The 25,655-nt window shown below is 42.1% G+C and overlaps 1 protein-coding gene across 6 annotated transcripts in view; it reads right to left on the reverse strand.

The window, feature by feature from the left end:
* Positions 1 to 22,485, reverse strand: part of LOC121538295 (sterile alpha motif domain-containing protein 11) — a 113,266-nt gene extending 90,781 nt beyond the window's left edge. For 2 of the 6 annotated variants that reach the window (XM_041846167.2, XM_041846165.2), the window contains exons 1-3: positions 21,268 to 22,485; positions 19,922 to 20,013; positions 3,207 to 3,382 (exon numbers count right to left, since the gene is read on the reverse strand). In XM_041846167.2, the coding sequence (XP_041702101.1) occupies positions 3,207 to 3,382; positions 19,922 to 20,013; positions 21,268 to 21,715 (716 nt within the window). In that variant the 5' untranslated portion in view covers positions 21,716 to 22,485. Of the gene's footprint in view, positions 1 to 3,206; positions 3,383 to 19,921; positions 20,014 to 20,411; positions 20,485 to 21,004; positions 21,076 to 21,267 lie in introns of those variants that run through there. The other 4 variants (XM_041846166.2, XM_041846168.2, XM_041846170.2 and 1 more) reach the window with 4 other exon arrangements.
* Between the last annotated feature and the right edge of the window lie 3,170 nt (positions 22,486 to 25,655).

Raw genomic sequence — 25,655 nt, forward strand, 5'->3', positions numbered from 1 at the left:
TATCTCTCTCTCTCCCTCTCTGATCAGGCCTAGTAATGCTTTGTAATTTAAGCTTATGTATTGTGCAGGACGGCAGGTAGCCTAGCAGTTAAGCATGTTGGGCCAGTAACCGAAATGTTGCTGGTTTGAATCCCCAAGCCGACTAGGTGAAAAATCTGTCTATGTGCCCTTGAGCAAGGCACTTAACCCTATTTGCTCTGGATAAGAGTGTCTGCTAAATGACTGAAATGTTTGTGAATCCCTTCATTTTACAATGTTAATTAAATATTTGCTTTTGATATAGATTTAAAAAAAAGGGGGGGGGGGGTTAGATCAACTTTAATATTGCAGATAGATTGTAACTTCCATCAATGTAATTGTCTGCATCACTTCCAATCCCCCGTATGTTTTTTTCTTCTTCTCACATATACATATACATATACATACATACACATACATATACACATAAATACATATACATACATATAGACATTACTTAATTCTTTCTTGACCTTTCTATTACTGTAACTCAGCTATAGTCTCTTGTATATTTCTAAATGATCTTTATGGAGTCAGATAATTAATTTAATATACTTTGTTAACATATTCATTGCATAGTCTTATTATGAGTTGCAGGTGAGGTGTATATAATATGTGTATATATAAAATATTACTCCACTACATTTGGTTAATCTTAATGGGGTGACCACAACCACGAACCTGCCTGTGCATGTGTGTGATTGTGTGTGTATATATGTCTCTGTCTGTGTGGATGGGCGAGTGGGTGTGCATGTGCGTGAATTTGAGTGAGTGCCCTACAGTGTGCGATGACAACCCAACTTTAATGTAACCGCTAAACACCATCCACCATTACCCAATATTAGGCTCGTAACTACTCCCCCACCCACAACTAAGGAACATTTCAGCTTTGAAAAGTAAATTGTTGGTCTTTGATCCACATTCACAACAACGTGCTTCAATGTATTATCTGTCATTTTGAGATTGAAACAGTTGCATCCAAAAATATATCATTTTTTCTTCAAATCTTATTTCACCTAATGCAAATACATCAAGATTTTCTTATATACAGTAAATAGTAATTTGTAACACAAGGAATATGATATCAATTTCATTACACAAATATTGTAGCCAGATGCCAATAACCACCAACATTTTCCTACTGTACTACTGTCACCAATACCAAACAATACTAATAACAACAATACTACTACCAATCCCTACCGCCTATTTTCTGAAATTAAACATAAAATAAAGGATCAAAAAAATAATAGCTGTGACTTCGTCACTATTTTTATTTCCCTATTGCTGTGGCTTGCGAAAGTATTCACCCACCATTTTTCCTATTTTGTTGCCTTACAACCTGGAATTAAAATGGATTTTGGGGGGGTTTGTATCATTTGATTTACACAACATGCCTACCACTTTGAAGATGCAAAATATTTTTTTGTGTGAAACAAACAAGAAATAAGACAAAAAAACAGAATACTTGAGCGTGCTTAACTATTCACCCCCCCCCCACCTCCCAAGTCAATACTTTGTAGAGCCACCTTTAGCAGCAATTACAGCTGCAAGTCTCTTGGGGTATGTCTCTATAAGCTTGGCACATCTAACCACTGGGATTTTTGCCCATTCTTCAAGGCAAAACTGCTCCAGCTCCTTCAAGTTGGATGGGTTCTGCTGGTGTACAGCAAACTTTAAGTCATACCACAGATTCTCAATTGGATTGAGGTCTGGGCTTTGACTAGGCCATTCCAAGACATCTAAATGTTTACTCTTAAAACACTAAGTGTTGCTTTAGCAGTATGCTTAGTGTCATTGTCCTGCTGGAAGGTGAATTTCCCTGTATTTAGCGCCATCCATCATTCCTTCAATTGGTGTTCTCGGGGTGATGAGAGGTGTTGGGTTTGCGGCAGATCTTATTTAGGGGCTTCATAGCAAAGGGGGTGAATACATATGCACGCACCACTTTTCCGTTATTAATTTTTTAGAATTTTTTGAAGCAAGTTATTTTTTTCATTTCACTTCACCAATTTGGACTATTTTGTGTATGTCCATTACATGAAATCCAAATAAAAATATATTTAAATTACAGATTTTAATGCAACAAAATAGGAAAAACACCAAGGGGGATGAATACTTTTTCAAGGCACTGTATGTATGAGATTATTGAGATTATTCCAAACGCTGAGAAACTAGTGCAACAGCACAACTTGCGTACTGTGACAGACTGGATTATCTGCTCATTTTCTACCCAGTCCTGGCATGAGTTGAAATGAGAGTGATGTACAGCTTTGGCGCCAGGAAAAATCCCCACTGAGGTGAAACTACCCATAACGTCTGTTTGAGATGACTTTCTGACTATTGTCTGAAGCTTGCTGAGGTACTGATGTCTGAAACACAGTTTATGGCAATGGTATTCAGTCTTATAGCTTTTCGGCAAAAGTAGTGTTAGAAGAGACGGCTTGATAGTATATATATTTTTTTTAAAGTATTTTTCTCATACTGTATATGGACAATACTGACAACAGCAGCAGCAGCAAAACAACATCATGCTCTCATAAGCGGTAGCTAATGCATCAGAGCTTGTTTCTGCCTCCATGCTGTTTTTCCCTTTCTTCAAGCCCTCCTTTACCCTAACCGTTGTCATGTAAAAGGCCACACCATCTCCATCAGAAGGGGCTGGTTGTTTAGTTATTTCTGGGGTTTTGGCTTATCATGTGGCCATTTATATGCACTGAGTGTACATAACATTAGGAACACCTCTGGAACGCTTTCCACACCTTGTAGAGTCCATGCCCCCAATGAATTGAGGCTGTTCTGATGGCAAAGGGGGGTGCAAATCAATATTAGGAGCACGTCAGTTATTTTATTGCACTCACTTTATCCTGTACTGTAGAGCATTATTAGTATTATAAAGGGTTATTAAGCATATTCAACTCTATGAAGACCAAAATACTGCACAGCGGTGGGAAGTGTTTCAGTGACTCAAACATTGCACTGTAGAATGAGCAAGAAAGACAAGCAAGAAAACACAAATGTCTTACATGCCAACACAAAACTTTCTGTAAGCACAGAGCTTGTACACTTCTACACACCTTAAAGCAATGAACTGAGACAGGTTGGGAATGGGTATGGACAGATCATAGGTGATGAGTTCTTTGTATATCCCAATATCATTCCGACACAGGAGTTCTTCCAGACCTTACCTCTTTCTTATGATACTGTAATGCAGCTCATCCTCCTGCTTGATGTGGGCATGGTCTCCGCTGGCGCGGTCGCTGCCCTCGCTGTCGTCACTGCTAAAGACGGAAGAGAGCTCCCTCTTGGGCACACGGTTGGGGGGCAGGGGGATGGTGCGCTTCTCTGCCAAACGCCCGCGGTTCTACAGAAAAAGGTGAGAAGCTCTTAGAAATGCAGTTTGATGCTAACATGCTAACAGCATGCACGTGCTAACATGCTAACATTAAGGATGTGATCATTTTTATTTATTTATTTATTTTTATTTCACCTTTATTTAACCAGGTAAGCCAGTTGAGAACACATTCTCATTTACAACTGCGACCTGGCCAAGATAAAGCAAAGCAGTGCGATAAAAACAACAACAACACAGAGTTACATATGGAATAAACAAAAACGTACAGTCAATAACACAATAGAAAATCTATATACAGTGTGTGCAAATGTAGTAAGTTATCGAGGTAAGGCAATAAATAGGCCATAGTGCAAAATAATTACAATTTAGTATTAACACTGGAGTGATAGATGTGCAGAAGATGATGTGCAAATAGAGATACTGGGGTGCAAATGAGCAAAATAAATAACAATGTAAATAACAATATGGGGATGAGGTAGTTGGGTGGGCTAATTACAGATGGGCTGTGTACAGGTGCAGTGATCGGTAAGCTGCTCTGACAACTGATGCTTAAAGTTAGTGAGGGAGATAAGTGTCTCCAGCTTCAGAGATTTTTGCAGTTCGTTCCAGTCATTTGCAGCAGAGAACTGGAAGGAATGGCGGCCAAAGGAGGTGTTGGCTTTGGGGATGACCAGTGAGATATACCTGCTGGAACGCATACTACGGGTGGGTGTTGCTATGGTGACCAATGAGCTAAGATAAGGCGAGGATTTGCCTAGCAGTGATTTATAGATGACCTGGAGCCAGTGGGTTTGGCGACGAATATGTAGTGAGGGCCAGCCAACGAGAGCGTACAGGTCACAATGGTGGGTAGTATATGTGGCTTTGGTGACAAAACGGATGGCAGTGTGATAGACTACATCCAATTTGCTGAGTAGAGTGTTGGAAGCTATTTTGTAAATGACATCGCCGAAGTCAAGGATCGGTAGGATAGTCAGTTTTACGAGGGCATGTTTAGCAGCATGAGTGAAGGAGGCTTTGTTGCGAAATAGGAAGCTGATTCTAGATTTAACTTTGGATTGGAGATGCTTAATGTGAGTGTGGAAGGAGAGTTTACGGTCTAACCAGACACCTAGGTATTTGTAGGTGTCCACATATTCTAAGTCAGACCCGCCGAGAGTAGTGATTCTAGTCGGGCGGGCGGGTTCAAGCAACGTTCGATTGAAGAGCATGCATTTAGTTTTACTAGCGTTTAAGAGCAGTTGGAGGCCACGGAAGGAGTGTTGTATGGCATTGAAGCTCGTTTGGAGGTTTGTTAACACAGTGTCCATGAAGGGCCAGATGTATACAAAATGGTGTCGTCTGCATAGAGGTGGATCTGAGAGTCACCAGCAGCAAGAGCGACATCATTGATATACACAGAGAATAGAGTCGGCCCGAGAATTGAACCCTGTGGCACCCTCATAGAGACTGCCAGAGGTCCAGACAACAGGCCCTCCGATTTGACACATTGAACCAGGCGAGGCAGTCATTTGAGAAACCAAGGCTATTTAGTCTGCCAATAAGAATGCGGTGATTGACAGAGTCAAAAGCCTTGGCCAGGTCGATGAAGACGGCTGCACAGTACTGTCTTTTATCGATCGCGGTTATTATATCGTTTAGGACTTCGTTTAGGCTTATTATATCGTTTAGGCTTATTGAAATTCTTGATTATCGTAGATTTATCGGTGGTGACAGTGTTTCCTAGCCTCAGTGCAGTGGGTAGCTGGGAGAAGGTGCTCTTATTCTCCATGGACTTTACAGTGTCTCAAAACTTTTTGGAGTTAGTGCTACAGGATGCAAATTTCTGTTTGAAAAAGCTAGCCTTTGCTTTCCTAACTGATTGTGTATATTGGTTCCAGACTTCCCTGAAAAGTTGCATATCGCGGGGGCTGTTCGATGCTAATGCAGTATGCCACAGGATGTTTTTGTGCTGGTCAAGGGCAGTCAAGTCTGGGGTGAACCAGGGGCTATATCTGTTCTTAGTTCTGAATTTTTTGAATGGGGCATGCTTATTTAAGATGGAGAGGAAAGCACTTTTGAAGAACATCCAGGCATCCTCTACTGACGGAATGAGGTCAATATCCATCCACAGATAAACATGCTAACACTAAGCACATGCTAGCATGCTAATACTAAGCATGTGCTTAATATGCTAACAATAAGCATGTGCTAACATGTTAGTAGCTAGCGTTCTAAGCACTCTTCCACTCTAAACATCTGACTTGGTGAGCAGTGACCACCATAATATTCCACATCAGTCATACACAGAAATCAATGCTGCTGCTGTCACGGAAGCAATAGCATACATTTATATTAGGAGTGATCATTATATGAGATTCATTTGTTCTACAATACATCACTTTTTCGAAACAGCATTTAGCATTATTCAGAGGCAATACTAAGAACATAAAAAGTACCACATGGGCTCAATCTCCATAGTTGAACATAACAGCTGAATTAGTCATTTGTATGACCGGAACATACAAATAAAATTATGATTATTATTAAGTACAAATATGGAGGCTATTCATGAAACAAACTACCAAAAAAAACTAAAAAAGGGATAAATGTACTATTTTAAAGGAAAACACCACACCAAAACTATCTTTTGGTATTAGAAATGGGAAACCTGACAAGTGTGATCAATGGTCCTCGCAATGTGCTTGAAAAAGCAAGCCATTACTACTGCACAAGCCCACTGAAATGTGCTCAACTGACTAAAAGTAGGATAGACTCCATTCAGGAAACACAGGAAAAAAACTACTCTCCAAAATCATATGCTTTTCCTGAAGAATAGGCATCATGTCCTGGCTGAGACACCGCTGACAAGTATATAGGCCAACTATATGATATAGTTATTAACTATGGATGTGAGTAATAACACAGTATAGGTTTCAATTGACATTATACCTCCATACAAACATACTTATCAAATTTACCACAGAAATCATGATAGGGGGATCGCCTAAACAACCATTGTTTACCATAGCCAGAATCCTAAGTGATAAGGGGGTCATATAAAGGGAGGACAGGAAATGATTATGGTTGGAGTGTTCACTGCTTTTGGGCCACAAAGCTCTAATGAGCGGAGCGAAAGGGAAAAGAAAGGAGGATTGTGGCCCTAAGGGGTTATGGGAGTGAAGCTGGGTGACCTTTAATGTGACCTGAAGAGGTCACTGCAGATTAACACGGCTCTATAGAGATAAATATGGGGGGAGAGAAGAGAGAGAGAGGCAGAGGGATAATTGGAGGAAATGGGGGAGAGAAACAGAAGAGGAGGAAAGAAAGAGAGAATTTAATTTGAGTAAAAGGAGAAAAAGGAGAAAAAGCAATAGAGATAAACACAGAGTGGACATAACTTTGAAACGCTCTCTCTCTCTCTATCCCCGCCCTCTCTCTCTCTCTCTGTCGCTCTTTTTTTCTCCCTCCCTCCCTCTCGCTCTCTCAGTGCCTACATCTCCACTCTACTCTCCCGGATGCCTCTGAGCCCTCCAGCTATCCCTTCCACCACACACAACCCCCCTCTCTCTCTCCCTCCATCCCACAAGGGGCGAAGACATGAGTGGCAGGCTGGGGCAGGGGCGCCTAGCCAAGAGGCAAACAGGTGCAGCCCCTCTGGAGGCTCTCAAGTGGCAGACATTAAAATGAGGGAGGGGGGAAAAGAGGATAAAGATGAAAACATCCCTCAGGATGAGCAGGGCCACATAGTTCTGCAAAATAAATCTATTTTTCTGTCTTACCGAAAGAGGGTTTTTCTTTTCTTCTTTCCACAGGCAGATCTGTGGAAAGCAGTACCTTTGTATAAGTTCTTCTCAACTGTGTGAGGACAGTGGAGGACTTCTCTGCTATTCCCGCTCGACTCCCTCTGACTTAGCTACTTGGACTAGAGGTATGGAGTATTATCTCTCTCTCTCTTTCTCTCTCTCTCTCTCTCTCTCTCTCTCTCTCTCTCTCTCTCTCTCTCTCTCTCTCTCTCTCTCTCTCTCTCTCTCTCTCTCTCTCTCTCTCTCTCTCTCTCTCTCTCTCTCTGTATAAGACAGACACACACCTGTCATATACGCACACACGCATACACACACACACCTGCCTTGTGAACTCACACACTCTCTCAAACACACATACACACCTGTTCATGGACACACACACCACACCTGTTCCTGAAGAATTCCCCTGCATGTAAAGAGGGTTTTTACTTAGCAGACAAGCATTGTGTGCTGGTCCACTGGAATATTCTGCCTAGGAAGAAGCACATAGATTGTGGCTTTGTGTGTAGACAACCACCCACATGGCCCTGACATACCCAGGCCACCAGCCCCGGAAAACCCCTATCCTTTCTTTAGCAGCACTGACGCAGAACTGGGGGTGGGCTCCCACTGTTTCCGGCAACACTTCCACAGCGCAGAGGAGGGCTCTCTAAAACAAAACATGAAACAAAACACACCCCTGGCAGTCCACGTAGGAGTGTAAAAAAGACACAATCATAATAAACACACACAAACACACACACATCAACAGGAGAAGTAGTATTAAATACACACATGTATAAACATATATGTAAACACACACAAACACACTGTAAAAAATATCTAGTTGTTTCAACTAATTATTATTAAGTAACTGGTTCCATAGCCTTTTTTTGTTTACTCAACTTTTCACTCGAAGTGTTACCTAAACTGAAAAAAACGTGTTGGCCCAAACTTAGCTCCAACGTAAAAATTCAGTCAACTTAAAATGATGTGTTTGCTCAAATTGTCTCATATGTTCTTCCACCAGACATGGTGGCATAGCAGGAAGATTGGAATGCTGTGAACCAAGAGGTTGTGAGTTCAAATCCCAGGTGAGAACATGTTGAATAATAATTACTGTACAAATGAACATGCTATTACAATGTAATCATGTGTGTCAAATATGTAGGTTGAAAACATTGTATGTTAAAAGCACTGTGTGTAACTAGTTCCATGGCCTTTTTTAGATGCCCAAATAATATTTTTTGTTGAATAAACATATGAGACAAGTTGAGCAAACACATAGTTTTAAGTTGACTGAATTTTTGGCTGTTTTTTGTGGCAACTATTTTGTTTTAGTTCAAGTATCACTAGGACCGAAAAGTTGAGTAAACAATAAAAAAAGGCTGTGGAATAATTAGTTGAAACAACTCCATTTTGTTATTTTAAGTACACACACACACTAAAGGCAGCCTTACTGTGTGGTCAACCCTCTGTCAGCAATGGAAAAAAGTATTTCATAAACGATCCACTAAAAGCACCTTTATGAATATCCCCTCCTACACATTCTGTCTGACGGCCAGCCAATAAATATATCTGTATTTCACATCACACACAAACAACACACACACATTTGTGTGCACACAGACAGACAAACACACACACACAGGTTTAGACTTCAACAAAGTAGGAGTATACTATACAAGACCTGTGGCTGGAATTCTTCCCAAAAAGCTTTTGCATTTCACTAAAACCACTTATCCGACCAAAGTGTGTGTTTAACTCCATGCTGGCGTCGGCTATCCACCGCCGTACCACACACACAGACACCAGTAACTTTAGTAGCATTGGCTCTATACATTCATAAAATAATATAATTGTTTTAAAACTACAGAAATATCCTGTTGTTGTTGTTAGTGTTTTATCAAAACCACAGGCTTATATTTAATGCCAAACAATACTGGCAAACAGTAATATTGTATTTTATTGAAGACACATTTCTTTACTAAGTTTATTCCAGACCTTAAATGAAGCCTCTGTGGAAAAGTCTATTCATGTGTTTTTTCTCCCTGCCTTATTTCCTAAAAGGTGCTGTACCCTGCCACTGGCTCAAACCAGCATGCGCACACACAGCGGTAGCCGGCCGCGACATTCCTGCAGCTGCGGCGGTCTCTCTCTCTCGCACGCGCCCCCCCAGCGTTCTCCCTGGGGGATGAATGCCTAATGAGTCACGCGCCTGTCTGCCGTTACCTCTCAGCGTGTGTGTGTGTGCGGAGGCGGTATGAGGGGGGACTTGGCGTGAGGACTGGCAGAGGGGGAGGGGTAGTTAGGAGACGACAGGGGGGTTGAGGGAGAGAGGAGGAGGGAGGAGGGAGAGGAAAAAAGTACCGTCATTGCCACATTCACATAGGTCCAGTGAAAAAAAGAGCTAAACAAACGTGTTTGTGTGCACTTAACTCCTTTTTTTGTTTATGCTGACCTCCACTATGTCTTACTCACCCACTCACCCACCAAGACACTGACATTTCTATAAATAAAGTAAGCTACAATTCTGAAAGTACATTACAGACTTTAGAAGTTACATTAGGGACACATTTCAAATCATACAACCCCTCCCACAAATCATACAACCTCCTTTTCACCATATTGTACACATGGCACATATATAAATGCTTAGTCACGGACTATATTTAATAGTGGAAAAGACTGTGATAAAAGTGTGTGTCTGTGTGTTTGTGGAGGGGGGTATGTAGTGGCAAGGCAACACTTGGTTTTTCATGGCCAGAATATTATTTTTTGGGGGGGAGAAAGCACTATGGGAAGGACAGGCATGTAACCAAACGCCCCCCTCCCCCCTCCCCCCGCCACCTCCCTCACACACACACACACACACACACACAGACACACACACACCGTCCTCCCTCTCCCCTCTCTGCCCCCACCCCTCGCCCCCAACACGAACGGGCAGTTGCGGCCCAGTGGTCAGGGCGAGGGACGAGCGGAGGGAGGGAAAGGGGTATAGGAGGGCGAGAGGCGGTGAGGGGGAGCAGGGGCGGTGGTGGGAGGTTAGTGGCGGTGCAGCCAGGTGTGCCAGCGCCTCTCTCTCTCTCGCCTCTATCTTGTGTTTGGATAGGCCCGCCAAGGCAGCCGTGCGAGAGCTTTAGACAGGTAACGACTCTGCCATTCTCTCCCCAGACAAAAACAGAGCGGGGGAGAGGCAGGGAGGGGGTGTCTAAGGGAGATAGAGAGAAAGCTGAGTGCAGCAAGGTTGAGTTTTGCAGAATAAAACGAAAATATACGTCTGAGAAGGCTTTATATCCGCCCCAATGTCTGAAAATAATTACAGATAGATTTTTGTATACAAACAAATTACGCAAACCTGTATTTATAGCATTATAGCATATATCTTTCATTCAATCACACTACTCTGCATACCGTGGCATGTGTGAAACACTGAGTTGAGTGACTACACTCTTAGAAAACAAAGTGTTAACTAGAACCTAAAAGGGCTCTTCGGGTGTCCCCATAGGAGAACCATTTGATGAACCCATTTTGGTTCCAGGTAGAACCCTATTGGGTTCCATGTAGGACCCTTTCCCCAGAGGGTTCTACATGGTACCCAAAAGAGTTCTACCTGGAACCAAAAAAGGGTTCTCCTATGGGGACAGATGAAGAACCCTTTTAGAACCCTTTTTTCTTAAGAGTGTAGCGTCAGTGAAGAGGCCCCACAGAAAGAGGACGAGACCACTCGAACACTCTGCTATCATATGAGGTCAGACGTCTGTTCACATACTGGGAGGAGAGAGAAGTTCCATAAATATCTCTGCTGGCTTTGTCATCATCAGCTGCAAACAACTGATAGACGAGCAGTCCACCTTATTTAGCTTACTCCATCAGTCCCACCCAAAAACACACACACATGCACACACACAGGAGACAGGAGAAAGGCAAGGTATATAGGGGCTCTGATCGAGGCCAGAGACTTCACTCTCCCTGTCAATCTCTGGTCCTGTCATATAGTCTCTTACTGAGAGTGCAGGCTAACACTGGCTAATGGCTAATTCACTGGCTTAATGGATCATTGCAGACGGAATTATTCATTGATATATAAAGTGGCTATGTTGAGTGTATGTGTGCGCGCTTGTGTTTGTGTGTGCGCGCGTGCGTGCGTGCCTGTGTGTTTGTGTGTGTGAGACAGAGGGAGGGAGTGTGTTACAGTATGTGTAACCCTGCCAATAAGTTGCACTTTTAGTATTGATTGCTAAAACTATGGCTACCCAAATTGCAAGACCCCTAGTGGATATGCAAATCATTAGAGACTCAGTTATTCTCTAATTTGGCCAATTGACTAAGAAACACACTAGAGTCCCGAACCATGCATCGCTCCTGCCCTAAAGATGGATACTGTGGTTGCCATGGTAGCATAGCCTTAGTGCCATGTGGGACACACAGAGAGACCCACACACATTGCACACCTACAGCACAAACACACTCACGAAAAGACATACACACATTTGTGCATACGCATGCGCACACACACACACACTCCAACTCCCTGCGGGGAGTGAGCTGTTCAGAAACACAGAGGCGTCAGTCCTGCTTATCCCCAGCATCACAGTGGCACTCAGCCAATAGCAAGTCCCCAACAAATGGCCATATCAAATCACTAACCAAGGGTGCGTTCAGCAGGACGCAACGTTTTGGAACGTTCAGATATAAATATGCTATTTAGAACAAACATGCCTCTCCAACATAGAATAAGAAATCACGTCGGCTCTCTTCATGGAATTTCTATCTGCAACGTTTGAGAACGTTTTGCATGGCCCTGCTCTGTACAATATCTACAGCAACTTATATTGGTATTGTACCGGTAACTTCCTGTTCTTCCTGTCTTATATATAAGAAAGGCACTAATATGGATCACGCCCTAATAACCACTGACTCTAGTCCATATATCAAATGAATGTCTACTTCTATGGCTTAGCAGTGTCACACTGGGTTACAATGTGCAACACATTGAAATATACATGAAAATCACACAAGAAATCTGATTTTGAAATGGGAACCTATGGTTCTTTTAGTTTCAACGACCCTAAAATGACTGTGGTTGGAGGTCAAATATATTCAAAGGCAGGGATGTACAGGCTATAATAATAATAATAATAATAATAATAATAATAATAATAATAATAATAATAATAATAATAACAAAGAGTAATCTCCCCTAACATGGAGGTGTGTGTGTGTGTGTATGTGTGTGTGTGTGTGTGTGTGTGTGTGTGTGTGTGTGTTTGCTAGCGTTTGTGCGTGCATCTGTATTTAACATGATTTTTGAATGACTACCTCATCTCTGTACCCCACACATACAATTATCTGTAAGGTCCCTCAGTCGATCAGTGAATTTCAAACACAGATTCAACCGAGGGGATGCCGAGTGGCGCAGTGGTCTAAGGCACTGCATCGCAGTGCTAGCTGTGCCACTAGAGATCCTGGTTCGAATCCAGGCTCTGTCGTAGCCGGCCGTGACCGGGAGACCCATGGGGCGGCGCGCAATTGGCCCAGCGTCGTCCAGGGTAGGGGAGGGAATGGCCGGCAGGGATGTAGCTCAGTTGATAGAGCATGGCGTTAGCAACGCCAGGGTTGTGGGTTCGATTCCCACATGGGGTATGAATTTTTTTTTTAAAATAATGTATGCACTAACTGTAAGTCGCTCTGGATAAGAGCGTCTGCTAAATGACAAAAAAAATAAAAAAAACTTTTAAAAAACACAAAGAACAGGGAGGTTTTCCAATACCTTGCAAAGAAGGGCACCTATTGGTAGATGGGTAAACATACAAATAAAAGCAGACATTGAATATCCCTTAGAGCATGGTGAAGTTAATAATTACACCTTGGATGGTATATCAACGCACCCAGTCACTACAAAGATACAGGTGTTCTTCCTAACTCAGTTGCCGGAGAGGAAGGAAACCGCTCAGGGATTTCACTATGAGGCCAATGGTGACTTTAAAACAGTTAGAGTTTATGGCTGTGATAGGAGAAAACGGAGGATGGATCAACAACATTGTAGTTACTCCACAATACTAACCTAATTGACAAGAGTGAAAAAATGAAAAATATTCCAAAACATGCATCATGTTTGCAACAAGGCACTAAAGTAATACTGCAAAGAATGTGGCAAAGCGATTACATTTTTGTCCTAATTATAAGTGTTATGTTTGGGGCAAATCCAATACAACACATTACTGAGTACCACTCTCCATATTTTCAAGTGTAGTGGTGGTTGTATCATGTTATGGGTATGCTTGTAATGGTTAAGGACTGGCAAAATCCTAGAGGAAAACCTGGTTCAGTCTGCTTTCCACCTGACACTGGGAGATGAATTCACCTTTCAGCAGTACAATAACCTGAAACACAAGGCCAAATCTACACTGGAGTTGCTTACCAAAAAGACAGTGAATGTTCCTGAATGGCCGAGTTATAGTTTTGACTTAAATCTACTTGAAAATCTATGGCAAGACCTGAAAATGGTTGTCTTGCAATGATCAACAACCAATTTGACAGAGCTTGAAGAATTATGAAAAGAATAATGGGCAAATGTGGCACAATCCAGGTGTGGAAATCTCTTAGAGACTTACCCAGAAAGACTCACAGCTGTAATCGCTGCCAAAGGTGCTTCTACAAAGTGTTGACTCAGGAGTGTGAATACTTATGTAAATTATATATTTCTATATTTCATTTTCAATAAATTTGCTAAAATTTCTAAAAACATGTTTTCACTTTGTCATTATGGGGTATTGTGGGTAGATGGGTGAGATACAAAAATCCATTGAATCCATTTTGAATTCAGGCTATACCACAACAAAATGTGGAATAGGTCAAGGGGTATGAATACTTTCTGAAAGCACTGTATGTATGTGAGTGCGTATATGTGTGTGTATGTGTGCGTGTGTGTGTTGTTCTTTCTCTCTATGTGGTCAGGATGCAGGAGAGGGGGAGGCCCCTGATTGGAGGAACGCTTTACAAGCCGGAGGTGAAGAGTGTAATTTCCTCCCGGCCTCCGCCAGTTCCGCTGGAATAACAGAGCGCAGAAATCCCGGTTCTCCCTGGAGCACACACACACACACACACACACCACTTACCCCTCTCTCAAACAGTGACCACACACACCGGAGCATGAAGAGCACACGTCTACAGAGCAGTTAAACACAGGAGCCACGAGCAAACATGGCTTTATTAACATGTTCTATTTTATTCATGTATGTCATACCTCAACAGTACAACCTCAGTATATCAAATACAAGCAGACAAACCAGACATTTGTCAATTATACAACGAGTGGGTCTAATCCTGAATGCTGATTGGTTAAAAGCTCATTCCAGCTGGTGTCTATTCCACAAGTTACCACCGGCTAAATCTATTAAGTTAAAATGCCTATTTACATAGTTCCATCTGAATGCGCAATCCACTGTCTCATCAGCTCAGCCAAGCAATTTATAAACTTGATCTCTACTATAAAAAGCATCCAGACATTATCTCACATTTCTTTTAGACTAACATTTTGTTTTCATCAGCAGAAATTTGGATAAACCTCGCTGTCTGTCTCTCCGACATTTGCAACATTGTTTCAATATTCAAAATCAATCTCCAGCTGTCCCATAGTAATGGATGTGCCAGGAGTCAGGACGAGACAGACAGACAGGCAGGCAGCGTTTCTCAGCCAGTCGAAATCATGAATCAGCTGGGATCATTTTTATGGATATATACAAAGAAATGTAAATTGAAAAAAATAAAACAAAACGAAGTGCAGCGAGTTCGCTGTCTTTCCAGCTTCAGTTTGAAGTGATTGTGTTAGCGGTGTTGTTGGCTAGCTCCTCTGAACAACACAGTGTCCTGAGGAGTGAGCACATTTTCTATGCCAGGCGAAATCGTGCCTCATTAGCTCATTGTTATTGATATATCCAAATAAATGTCTGTAGAAAACAGCTTCAACAAATGCAAGTGCAGCTACTTTGCTGTTATTCTGGCTGCACTTTTTGACGTGACTGTAAGTTAGCCATAGTTAGCTAGCTAGCAAGCAAGGGATAAGAACATTGCCAGCCAGTATGGCAATGGAACATTTAGAATGACCGACTGGGTGGCGTCCATAGATACAGAACATAAAGACTGAACGACTGGGTCGCGTCTCTAGCAACCGAACCGATAGAACGAACGACCATATGAAATAACACATAAGGAATCATGTAACCAAATTTTATATTTGAGATTCTTTAAATAGCCACCCTTTGCCTTGATGACAACTTCGCACACTCTTGGCATTCTCTCAACCAGCTTCATGAGGTAGTCACCTGGAATGCATTTCAATCAACAGGTGTGTCTCCTTAAAAGTTAATGTGTGGAATTTCTTTCCTTCTTAATGTGTTTGAGCTAATCAGTTGTGTTGTGACAAGGTGGGGGGGGTATACAGAAGATAGCACTATTTGGTAAAAGACCAAGTCCATATTATGGCAAGAACAGCTCAAATAAGCAAAGAGAAACGACAGTCCATCATTACTTTAAGACATGAAGGTCAGTCAATATGGAACATTTCAAGAACTTTGAAAGTTTTTTCAAGTGCTGTCGCAAAAACCATCAAGCGCTATGATGAAACTGGCTCTCATGAGGACCGCCACAGGAATGGAAGACACAGAGTTACCTCTGCTGCAGAGGATAAGTTCAGAAATTGCAGCCCAAATAAATGCTTCACAGAGTTCAAGTAACAGACACATCTCAACATCAACTGTTCAGAGAAGAATCAGGCCTTCATGGTCGAATTGCTGCAAAGAAACCATTACTAAAGGACACCAATAAGAAGAAGAGACTTATTTGGGCCAAGAAACACAAGCAATGGACATTAGACCGGTGGGAATATGTCCTTTGGTCTGTATTCCAAATTGGAGATTTTTGGTTCAAACCGCTGTGTCTTTGTGAGACGCGGTGTGGGTGAACGGATGATCTCTGCATGTGCATTTCCCACTGTAAAGCATGGAGGAGGAGGTGTTATGGTGTGGGGCTGCTTTGCTGGTGACACTGTCTTTGATTTATTTAGAATTCAAGGCACACTTAACCAGCATGGCTACCACAGCATTCTGCAGCGATACGCCATCCCATCTGGTTTGGGCTTAGTGGGACTATCATTTGTTTTTCAACAGGACAATGACCCAACACACCTCCAGGCTGTGTAAAGGCTATTTTACCAAGAAGGAGAGGGATGGAGTGCTGAATCAGATGACCTGGCCTCCACAATCCCCCGACCTCAACCAAATTGAGATGTTTGGGATGAGTCAGACCTCAGAGGGAAGGAAAAGCAGCCAACAAGTGCTCAGCATATGTGGGAACTCCTTCAAGACTGTTGGAAAAGCATTCCAGGTGAAGCTGGTTGAGAGAATGCCAAGAGTGTGCAAAGCTGTCATCAAGGCAGTGTGCAAAGCTGTCATAAAGGCAAAGGGTGGCTATTTGAAGAATCTCAAATATAAAATATATTTTGATTTGTTTAACACTTTTTTGGTTACTACATGATTCCATATGTGTTATTTCATAGTTTTGATGTCTTCTCTATTATTCTACAATGTAGAACATAGTACAAAATAAAGAAAACCCCTTGAATGAGTAGGTGTTCTAAAAATGTTGACCGGTAGTGTATGTCAATCATTATTTGAATATGTTGGTAACCCGTTGTATAAAAGTGATAATGCCCTCGAAGCCAGTATTTGGAGGATGTATTGGCATGGTTTGCCCGCCCTCGACTTTGTCTCGGGCCTAACAACACCAGTAGCTATATATCCTCCAAACACCGGCTTCTCTGGCATTATTACTTTATCAACACACACTTTTGTGTCATATTGTATATATCCCAATGGTGACAGTAACTGATAGCAAAACAGCATACTAAACAGTATACTTTACTATAGGCCTAGTATAGTAGAGCATAACACAAAACACTGAAAATGGCTCTAAATGTTATGTTGCTCAATTGTTACAGGGTGAATATGTACAGTAGCTCTGTATTAATGTGGTGTGCGTGCGCGTGCATGTGTGTGAGATCATCACAGCGAGAGTGCTAGTGTGTGCCATTCGCCGGCGGGCGGCACGGGGGAGGAAGATGCCAAGACAGACGAGACAAGCCCCGCTGCCTGCCATTCTCCTCCACGCCTCTCGTGAACCTGCCGACTCTCTGTGCTGTGCTGTTTGTGTTTGTTATTCACTAGGGTAGCCTCTGTAGCTCTACCTCCCGAGAGAGAGAGAGAGAGAGAGAGAGAGAGAGAGAGAGAGAGAGAGAGAGAGAGAGAGAGAGAGAGAGAGAGAGTGAAAGTGAAACTGGGGAAAACTATAGGTTTGGACACATTCAGCACAATGGTAACATACTGTCATACAACATTATCATGGCTTTTCAACCTGTGCCACTTTCAGCTACTTGAATGCCAAACAGGAGGCTGTCTACAATGTATTACCTTCTGCTGTGCCAAGGATGACATACATAAGATGATAAGATGTGAGATACATGTAGGCCTACAATGTGTTATTTGGCAGTAATTTCAGATTTGTTGAAATCCCAGCCTTGGTTTGTGAAAACAATTCACAGGAACCCGCACTGCTCATAAACAATAGATAGAATATCACCAACCATCACAAGTCATCAGACAAGCACGTCTGTAGAGAAAAGCCTGCCATTTCTGACTAAGCAAACAACAGGCACTGACAACAAAGAGGTGTGCACACTGCTGTAAACAGGACGATTACAATAGGCTTTTGTGTCAGGACTCAGAAAGGCAACTCCTCCTGGCAAGTTACTTGAGTCATGTCACTCTATGACTGTTAATTTACTGTCAGTAGAAATTACGTACATTTTTTTTAAAGAGAGACAATTTTCAGACAACCCGACAATATTGATTGTGCCGCTGTTTAGCTGCAGTATCATTCATTTAGTCTACAGAGTGAAACCACTATGCTATAACTTCAGTATACCCATGACCTAATATCCATATCTGAAAATGATATGTTAAATTCCCCCAAAAAACGAATCTACTTCTATATTCTCCACAAACTCTCTTTTTAGCCAATGCATTCCATTTGCAATTCATTTTCCATTAACTATATGTGGTTGTAGAGTATATCTGTATTCTTGGCTGTGAAAAACGTCACCAGTTTACCTATATCACTCAAACACCAGCTTATCTAAACCACCTTTGCCTTGCATGCATCACACACAAAAATCAGCAGTAGCCACACTCAGTAGCTCGCTAAGCCTCTTACGCCCTCAAGATTAGCGCTTGGGAGCGATGACAGATGCACTCCGTAGTGATAGAAAACACACACACGGCACACCTGTGTGAACAGATTCGGCGACAGTGAGCCGGCGACGGTGAGTCTGCAACGGTGAGCCAGTGACGTGCTCGCTCAAAGCTAGCACACTGGCACAGACACCACACCTGTGACGCCTCACAGCCTGCTTGGCATAATGCCATTAGCTCAGCCAAACGGGCACGGCATGGCAAACACAGCCCAGTGAAACAGCTAGGAGAGGAACAGCAGCAATGGACAGAAGAGCCATGAGAATGAGATCAATCTAGCAAAAGGAGCCTGACTAGTCACCCATTCATATTACTTATTAACTTTGCCTAGAATTGTGCCATTCAAACTCGGCTTAATTTTGTGGTTTGAGCCAGTGTTGATTTCAATGCCGTGTATATATCTGTGAATAATGACATAAAGAAGTGCATACTCAACCGGCAGAACAAAAACTTAAGGCCAAGCACCACACACCACATATGGTAATTTTCCCCCTTAATAATATCCCAATCAACTTCTACCAGTTGAATGTAAACACACATGTAATACTTTTTTGTATTACAATTCTTCTGAAATATTGTATTAAAATATGCAAATGGAGTGAGCTAAGCACAGGCAAAATCCTAGAGGAAAACTTGGTTCAGTCTGCTTTCCACCAGACACTGGGAGACAAATTCACAGTTTAGCAGGACAATAACCTAAAATACAAGGTCAAATATACACTGGAGTTGCTTACTAAGACGACATTGAATGTTCCTGAGTGTCTAAGTTACAGTTTTGACTTAAATCGGCTTGAGAATCTATGGCAAGACTTGAAAATGGCTGTCTAGCAATGATCAACAACCAACTTGACAGAGCTTGAAGAATTCAAAAATAATAATGTGCAAAAATTGTACAATCCAGGTGTGCAACGTTCTTAGAGACTTACCCAGAAAGACTCACAGCTGTAATCGCTGCCAAAGGTGATTCTAACATGTATTGACTCAGGGGTGTGAATACTTATTTAAATGAGATATTTCTGTATTTCATTTTCAATAAATTTGCAAAAATGTCAAAACCCATGTTTTCACTTTGTCATTATGGGGTATTGGGTGTAGATGGGTGAGAGAAAAAAATCAATTTAATCAATTTTGAATAAAGGCTTTAACACAACAAAATGTGGAATAAGTCAAGGGGTATGAATACTTTCTGAAGGCACTGTTTGGGAATATATCATATGAAACTATCAGGACTCATCACCCAAGCATTGAGTATTCAAGACCAATATTATTCTGAATAAATTATGTCACTAAAGGCAGATTGCTTAAAAAATACCAATGCTGCTTACTCTGTGTCTTCAATTAAAATAAAACGTTTAGCCCAGTCGTCAACACAGCCAATTGGAATCAGCAAGGCAACATACACTTTTGAAACCAATGATAAATCAAGAAAAACAGATGTAAGAATTTAAATGCTGATGGAACCATAATCTTACCACTGGAGACGAAATTCGACACCCAGGGCAATCACAGATTGGAGGATGTACCTGTAAGATTCCTTTGGACATAAGGGTCTTTAAACTTTTCCCTGAGAGAGAGAGAGAGAGAGAGAGAGAGAGAGAGAGAGAGAGAGAGAGAGAGAGAGAGAGAGAGAGAGAGAGAGAGAGAGAGAGAGAGAGAGAGATAGTTATAATAAAGCAATAAACCATACTTATACAGCACCCATTGATATCAGCAACTTTAAATCAATTACATGTAATAACCTACACACATCGAGGTGATTACACATGACAGGATCTTCAATAGCCTTAAATAGGCCTATATATTTGTATAGTAAACATAAGACTGTGTTATCAGAGTCTACACATAAACATGAATAAAACAGTTTGTGCAACACAAAATGTGGATAATTGTTAAATAATCACGAATCCAAAACTAAAACATAAACATTACATTTGGAATTGCAAGTTTTTCTAACTAAATTACCTAGTTTCACTGATGAGTTCTAGTTGAGCCCCGTGTGGTAAGATCCATAGACAGTAGGCTACTGTCATTGTATCTAATCTCAGATATGAGACATTCCATTATCAGCCTATATTTTTTTACTTCAGGGCAACACCCTCCCCCAACAGAACTTGGGGTGAGGTGGGGTTCAAAAACAAGTGCGCACGCGGTCATCGCAATAACGCGTAATTATTAAAATAGGCCCAAAGTTAGTCAATAATATTCATTGTTCTAATACTAAATCAATTCACAAACATCTTCTGATACGTTTGTTTTGTCTGAGCCAATGTATAACTTTTCAAACCAAAATAGTAGCAAACTAATAACATCATTATTTTGGATAGTTGCATCGCAACCATAAGCTCCCCGAAATAACCAAAAGAGTAAGGAATAGCCTAGAACTTCAAGTAAAATAATGCTGTTCCCTGTCTCCAACATCATTCTGGTCTTTTGAGGTGTCAACACCCACTTAGCCTGCTGTTATACCCAACACTCAACGGAATGATACCCACAACGTCTATTAACTGCCATACTATATTTAAACAATTCTGTACCCAAATATTAACGGTTTTCACCTTAGTCCACGACTCCTGACTCCCCGTTATGAGAATGGTCGCTGCCTGTGAAGATACAGCGAGGGTATGTGCCTTTTCTCATCTCCCTTCTTACGCACTGTAGTTGGTGTACTGCTGAGTAACCCTTTAACTACGAAACGCAGAACCAAACCAGGGAAACCGATTTCCACTCACCAAACAATGACAAAAACCTTAAATTGGGTATGGTTCTCAAAATGAACATACTTTTTAAAAATGTAGACATAATGTTTGCTGTTGCCTACCTTTGTGCCTTATACTTCGTTTCCAATCTTTGGCGGTCTCCCTTCCACTGACAAACTGGAACTCATTCGGGGTGAGCCACTCGCCCCGGTATTTGATTGAGGGTCCCTTACTACCTTGGCACAGTTTGTTAATGTATAGTAAAGCCTTGTTCTCCCCGCATTCCACCTCGATGCATGGTTCCCCGTTCTCAAAAAACGGCTGAAAGTCGGGGATGGAGGAAAACCTCTCCAGCGTTAAGTCGTCCGGGTGATGGTGAAGGTGCTGGTGATGCAGTGCCGTGTCGTGGAGCCCCAAGTACACGCGGTGATGGGCGAAAATATGGTCGTACTGCGGTGGGGTCACCACAGTGATAGCGGTGGCATTTAAAGGGGCCAGGTATTCGGACTGGTTGAAGGCAGCCAATGCCAGTACGTCCCCATCCAGTCTCTCCTTTTTGATGGCAGGCATGTTACTGGGAGCAAAGCGCCGGTAACAAGTGATTAGCAGCTCCTCCGAACTTGTGTGTCCTCTTTTCGGAGTTGGTCAGCCGCCCCAGACTTGAAGACGCGCCAATTTGTTTTACGCAGGGCTCCTGTGTCGCTCTGTGACAGCGGTCTGTTGAACTTCCCCGACAGATTGCCATTCACTAGTTTCCAGGTCTCTGTAGTCGCCGCGCTCTCCGCCACCACACTCCACCACTCACCACTTGCATGACAGTTCTCGCCGTGCTCCTGCGTACCACATTTAATCGGACTTGCGCTACTAATACCTGACACGTTGGAGTGGCCATACCTTAGCCATGGACATCACGTTATCCACAAGGATCATTGACACTTCCCAACGTGTCTCTTCAGTTTAGTATTTTCTAAACAGTAGGCCTATTGTTATGATGTTGGTCTCTCTTATTTTAACTGCCTTTATTTATTGCAATTAACAGGTTTACAGTCATTGTGCCTTCCAATATGCTGGTATTACGCAATACTGTCTCTACTTGAATAATAAACAATACTAGGCTATATAACGTCTTGTTTGATGTATTAGAAATAGTACAGAAAGATGCAAGTGTAGGCTACTTTGCTACATTCTGCCATATGCCATAAAACTATAGCCTATGGCTATCTGAGCATTGCAAACTTCCCTATTTTTCAAGATATTTAAAAGTATTTGCATGGAACAAATTCAGCTGATAGGACTTTTGAAATAGTTGTTTTTTTTTACCCTGTGTAGGCTATATCGTTAAAAGTCACGCTGAAGTTCATAGACCCAGACCAAACAAGATTTCCACTCTCTGCGGCTTCTCAACTTGGCCCATTTAAACAGCCGAGGCTTTGCGAGCGCGAGAACTTGAAGGGGGGTGCGCGACGGACGTCATTATTGCGCAAATATTCATAATCATATATCAGCAGTTACATATAGCCTACAACAATAATACATATTGAAACAACAAAATTCAATGTCAGTTGATGGTTAGGCCTACCAAGGTAGGGATATATTATTTTATAGGCTGTGCTACCATAGAAATCGGCCCCATTGTCTAAAAACAACAACAACACATATAGGCCTATATATTATATTCCATTAAATTCAACAACAGCTTTGAAAACAGATATATTCATTATTTTTAATTGGTCTTTGCTCATAGTTCTACCCGCCACAACCTCTGTTCAGAATGTGGTGGGCGTTGAAGTTTGTATACTTTTCTATGTTGTGCCCTCAGTGCTTGAAGTCAATATTTTTCTTGTACTCTTTGTAATCATCTTCCCACTACTGTAAGGGTCACTCTCCTTTGAGAAACCTATGGCCATATATCATAAAGAATAGTAGACTTTATTCAGTATAATCAAATTTCAGCAATTTCTCAAAATCTACCTGCATTTGTGAAACTCCAAATCAACCATAGCAGACTACATTTTATGTGTTTGACCTTAACAAAATTCTGAAATCACTTATATTACCTAAAAATACCAATCACATACAAATCTAATCCCACACAGGTTGTTGTGAAATGAACAAAGGTGTGAGTGCAATTAGATAATGGATAGAAAGACCTGTACGTGTTGTTCGCCTTCACATAGTCCCATAGTGGTAATAGCTACCATTGAAGAGGGCAAGGGCATGATCCAATGGATCTCTGAAAATTCAGAGTATACAGTCACATCAGGGCCAGTACTCAAAGCTGATCTAGAATCAGGTCCCCCTGTTACATAATATTCTTATTCATTATGATCTGAAAGGCAAAACTGATCCCAGATCAGCAGTCCAGGCCCTGACCCTTGTCAACTTAGCACCACCCAGGTGGAGCCATCCTCCACACCACCACATGGAATAGTCATTCCACAGCAGAGGTTGGGCCCAGAGTCCTGTGTGTCAGACGCATATAAATCACACCAAAAGGCCCCTGTCACGCACAGGAAGGAGCTATGCACTGCAGAGGGGCCCGAGCGCAGAGAACCGGAGATAAAGTGTTGCTGGATAGCCCTATTGCTTGCGTTATACACTTATAAGCAAACACATGCATGCACACATACAGTGCCTTCGGAAAGCATTCATACCCCTTCCCTTTTTCCACATTTTGTTACGTAACAGCCTTATTATAAAATTGATTAAATAAATGTTTTCCCTCATCAATCTACACACAATACCCCATATTGACAAAGCGAAAACAGGTTTTTAGACATTTTTGCAAATGTATTAAAAATAAAAAACAAAAATACCTTATTTACATAAGTATTCAGACACTTTGCTATGAGACTCGAAATTGAGCTCAGGTGCATCCTGTTTCCTTTGATCATCCTTGAGATCTTTCTACAACTTGATTGGAGTCCACCTGTAGTAAATTCAATTGATTGGACATGATTTGGAAAGGCACACACCTGTTTATATAAGTTCCCACAGTTGACAGTGCATGTCAGAGCAAAATCCAAGCCATGAGGTTGAAAGAACTGTCCGTAGAGCTCCGAGATCTGGGAAAGGGTCCCAAAAAATGTCTGCAGCACTGAAGATCCCCAAGAACACAGTGGCCTCCATCATTCTTAAATTGAAGAAGTTTGGAACCACCAAGACTCTTCCTAGAGCTGTAGATTGATGAGGGGAAAAAACAATTTAATCAATTTTAGAATAAGGCTGTAATGTAACGAAATGTGGAAAAAGTCAAGGGGTCTGAATACCTTTTGAATGCACTGTACGTACACACATACTGTACACACACACACACACAGAGATCTACTTCTCACACTGAAATTCTCTGGTCCCTAATTCATCCATGTCAACACATCAGGGTGAATGAGGGAATGAGCAGCATCGGAGCTTTCATGACATGGTGGAGGGAGACAATTCTCATCATCACTTCCGCAAAGCTTTTTGAACCATCACCTTGTTTATTGACAAGGATAAACACAATATATACAAAAGTATGTGGACGCTCCTTCAAATTAGTGGATTCGGCTTTTCAGCCAAACCCTTTGCTGACAGGTGTATAAAATCAAGCACACGGCCATACAATCTCCATTGACAAACATTGGCAGTAGAATGGCCTTCCTGAAGAGTTCAGTGACTTTCAACGTGGCACCGTCATAGGATGCCACCTTTCCAACAAGTCAATTCATCAAGTTTCTGCCCTGCTAGAGCTGCCCTGGTCAACTGTAAGTGCTGCTATTGTGAAGTGGAAACGTCTAGGAGCAACAACGGCTCAGCTGCAAAGTGGTAGGCCACACAAGCTCACAGAACAGGACCGCCGAGTGCTGAAGCGCGTAGTGCGTAAAAATAATCTGTCCTCGGTTGCAACACTCACTACCGAGTTCCAAACGGTCTCTGGAAGCAACGTCTGCACAAGAACTGTTCGTTGGGAGCTTCATGAAATGGGTTTCCATGGCCGATCAGCCGCACACAAGCCTAAGATAACCATGCGCAATGCCAAGCATCGGCTGGAGTGGTGTAAAGCGCACCGCCATTGGACTCTGGAGCAGTCGGAACGCTTTCTCTGGAGTGATGAATCATGCTTCACCATCTGGCAGTCTGACGGACGAATCTGGGTTTGGCGGATGCCAGGAGAACGCTACCTGCCCAAATGCATAGCGCCACCTGTAAAGTTAGGTGGAGGAGGAATAATGGTCTGGGGCTGTTTTTCATGGTTCAGGCCCCTTAGTTCCAGTGAAGTGAAATCTTAAGGCTACAGCATACAATGACATTCTAGACGATTCTGTGCTTCCAATTTTTTGGCAACAGTTTGGGGAAGGTCCTTTCCTGTTTTAGCATGACAATGCCCCCGTGCCAAAGCGAGGTCCATACAGAAATGGTTTGTCGAGATTGTTGTGGAAGAACTTGACTGGCCTGCACAGAGCCCTGACCTCAACCCCATCAAACACCTTTGGGATTAATTGGAATGCTGACTGTGAGCAAGGCCTAATCG

The sequence above is a fragment of the Coregonus clupeaformis genome, chromosome 24 (assembly GCF_020615455.1).
Source record: "Coregonus clupeaformis isolate EN_2021a chromosome 24, ASM2061545v1, whole genome shotgun sequence".
In the NCBI taxonomy this organism is placed as follows: Eukaryota; Metazoa; Chordata; class Actinopteri; order Salmoniformes; family Salmonidae; genus Coregonus; species Coregonus clupeaformis.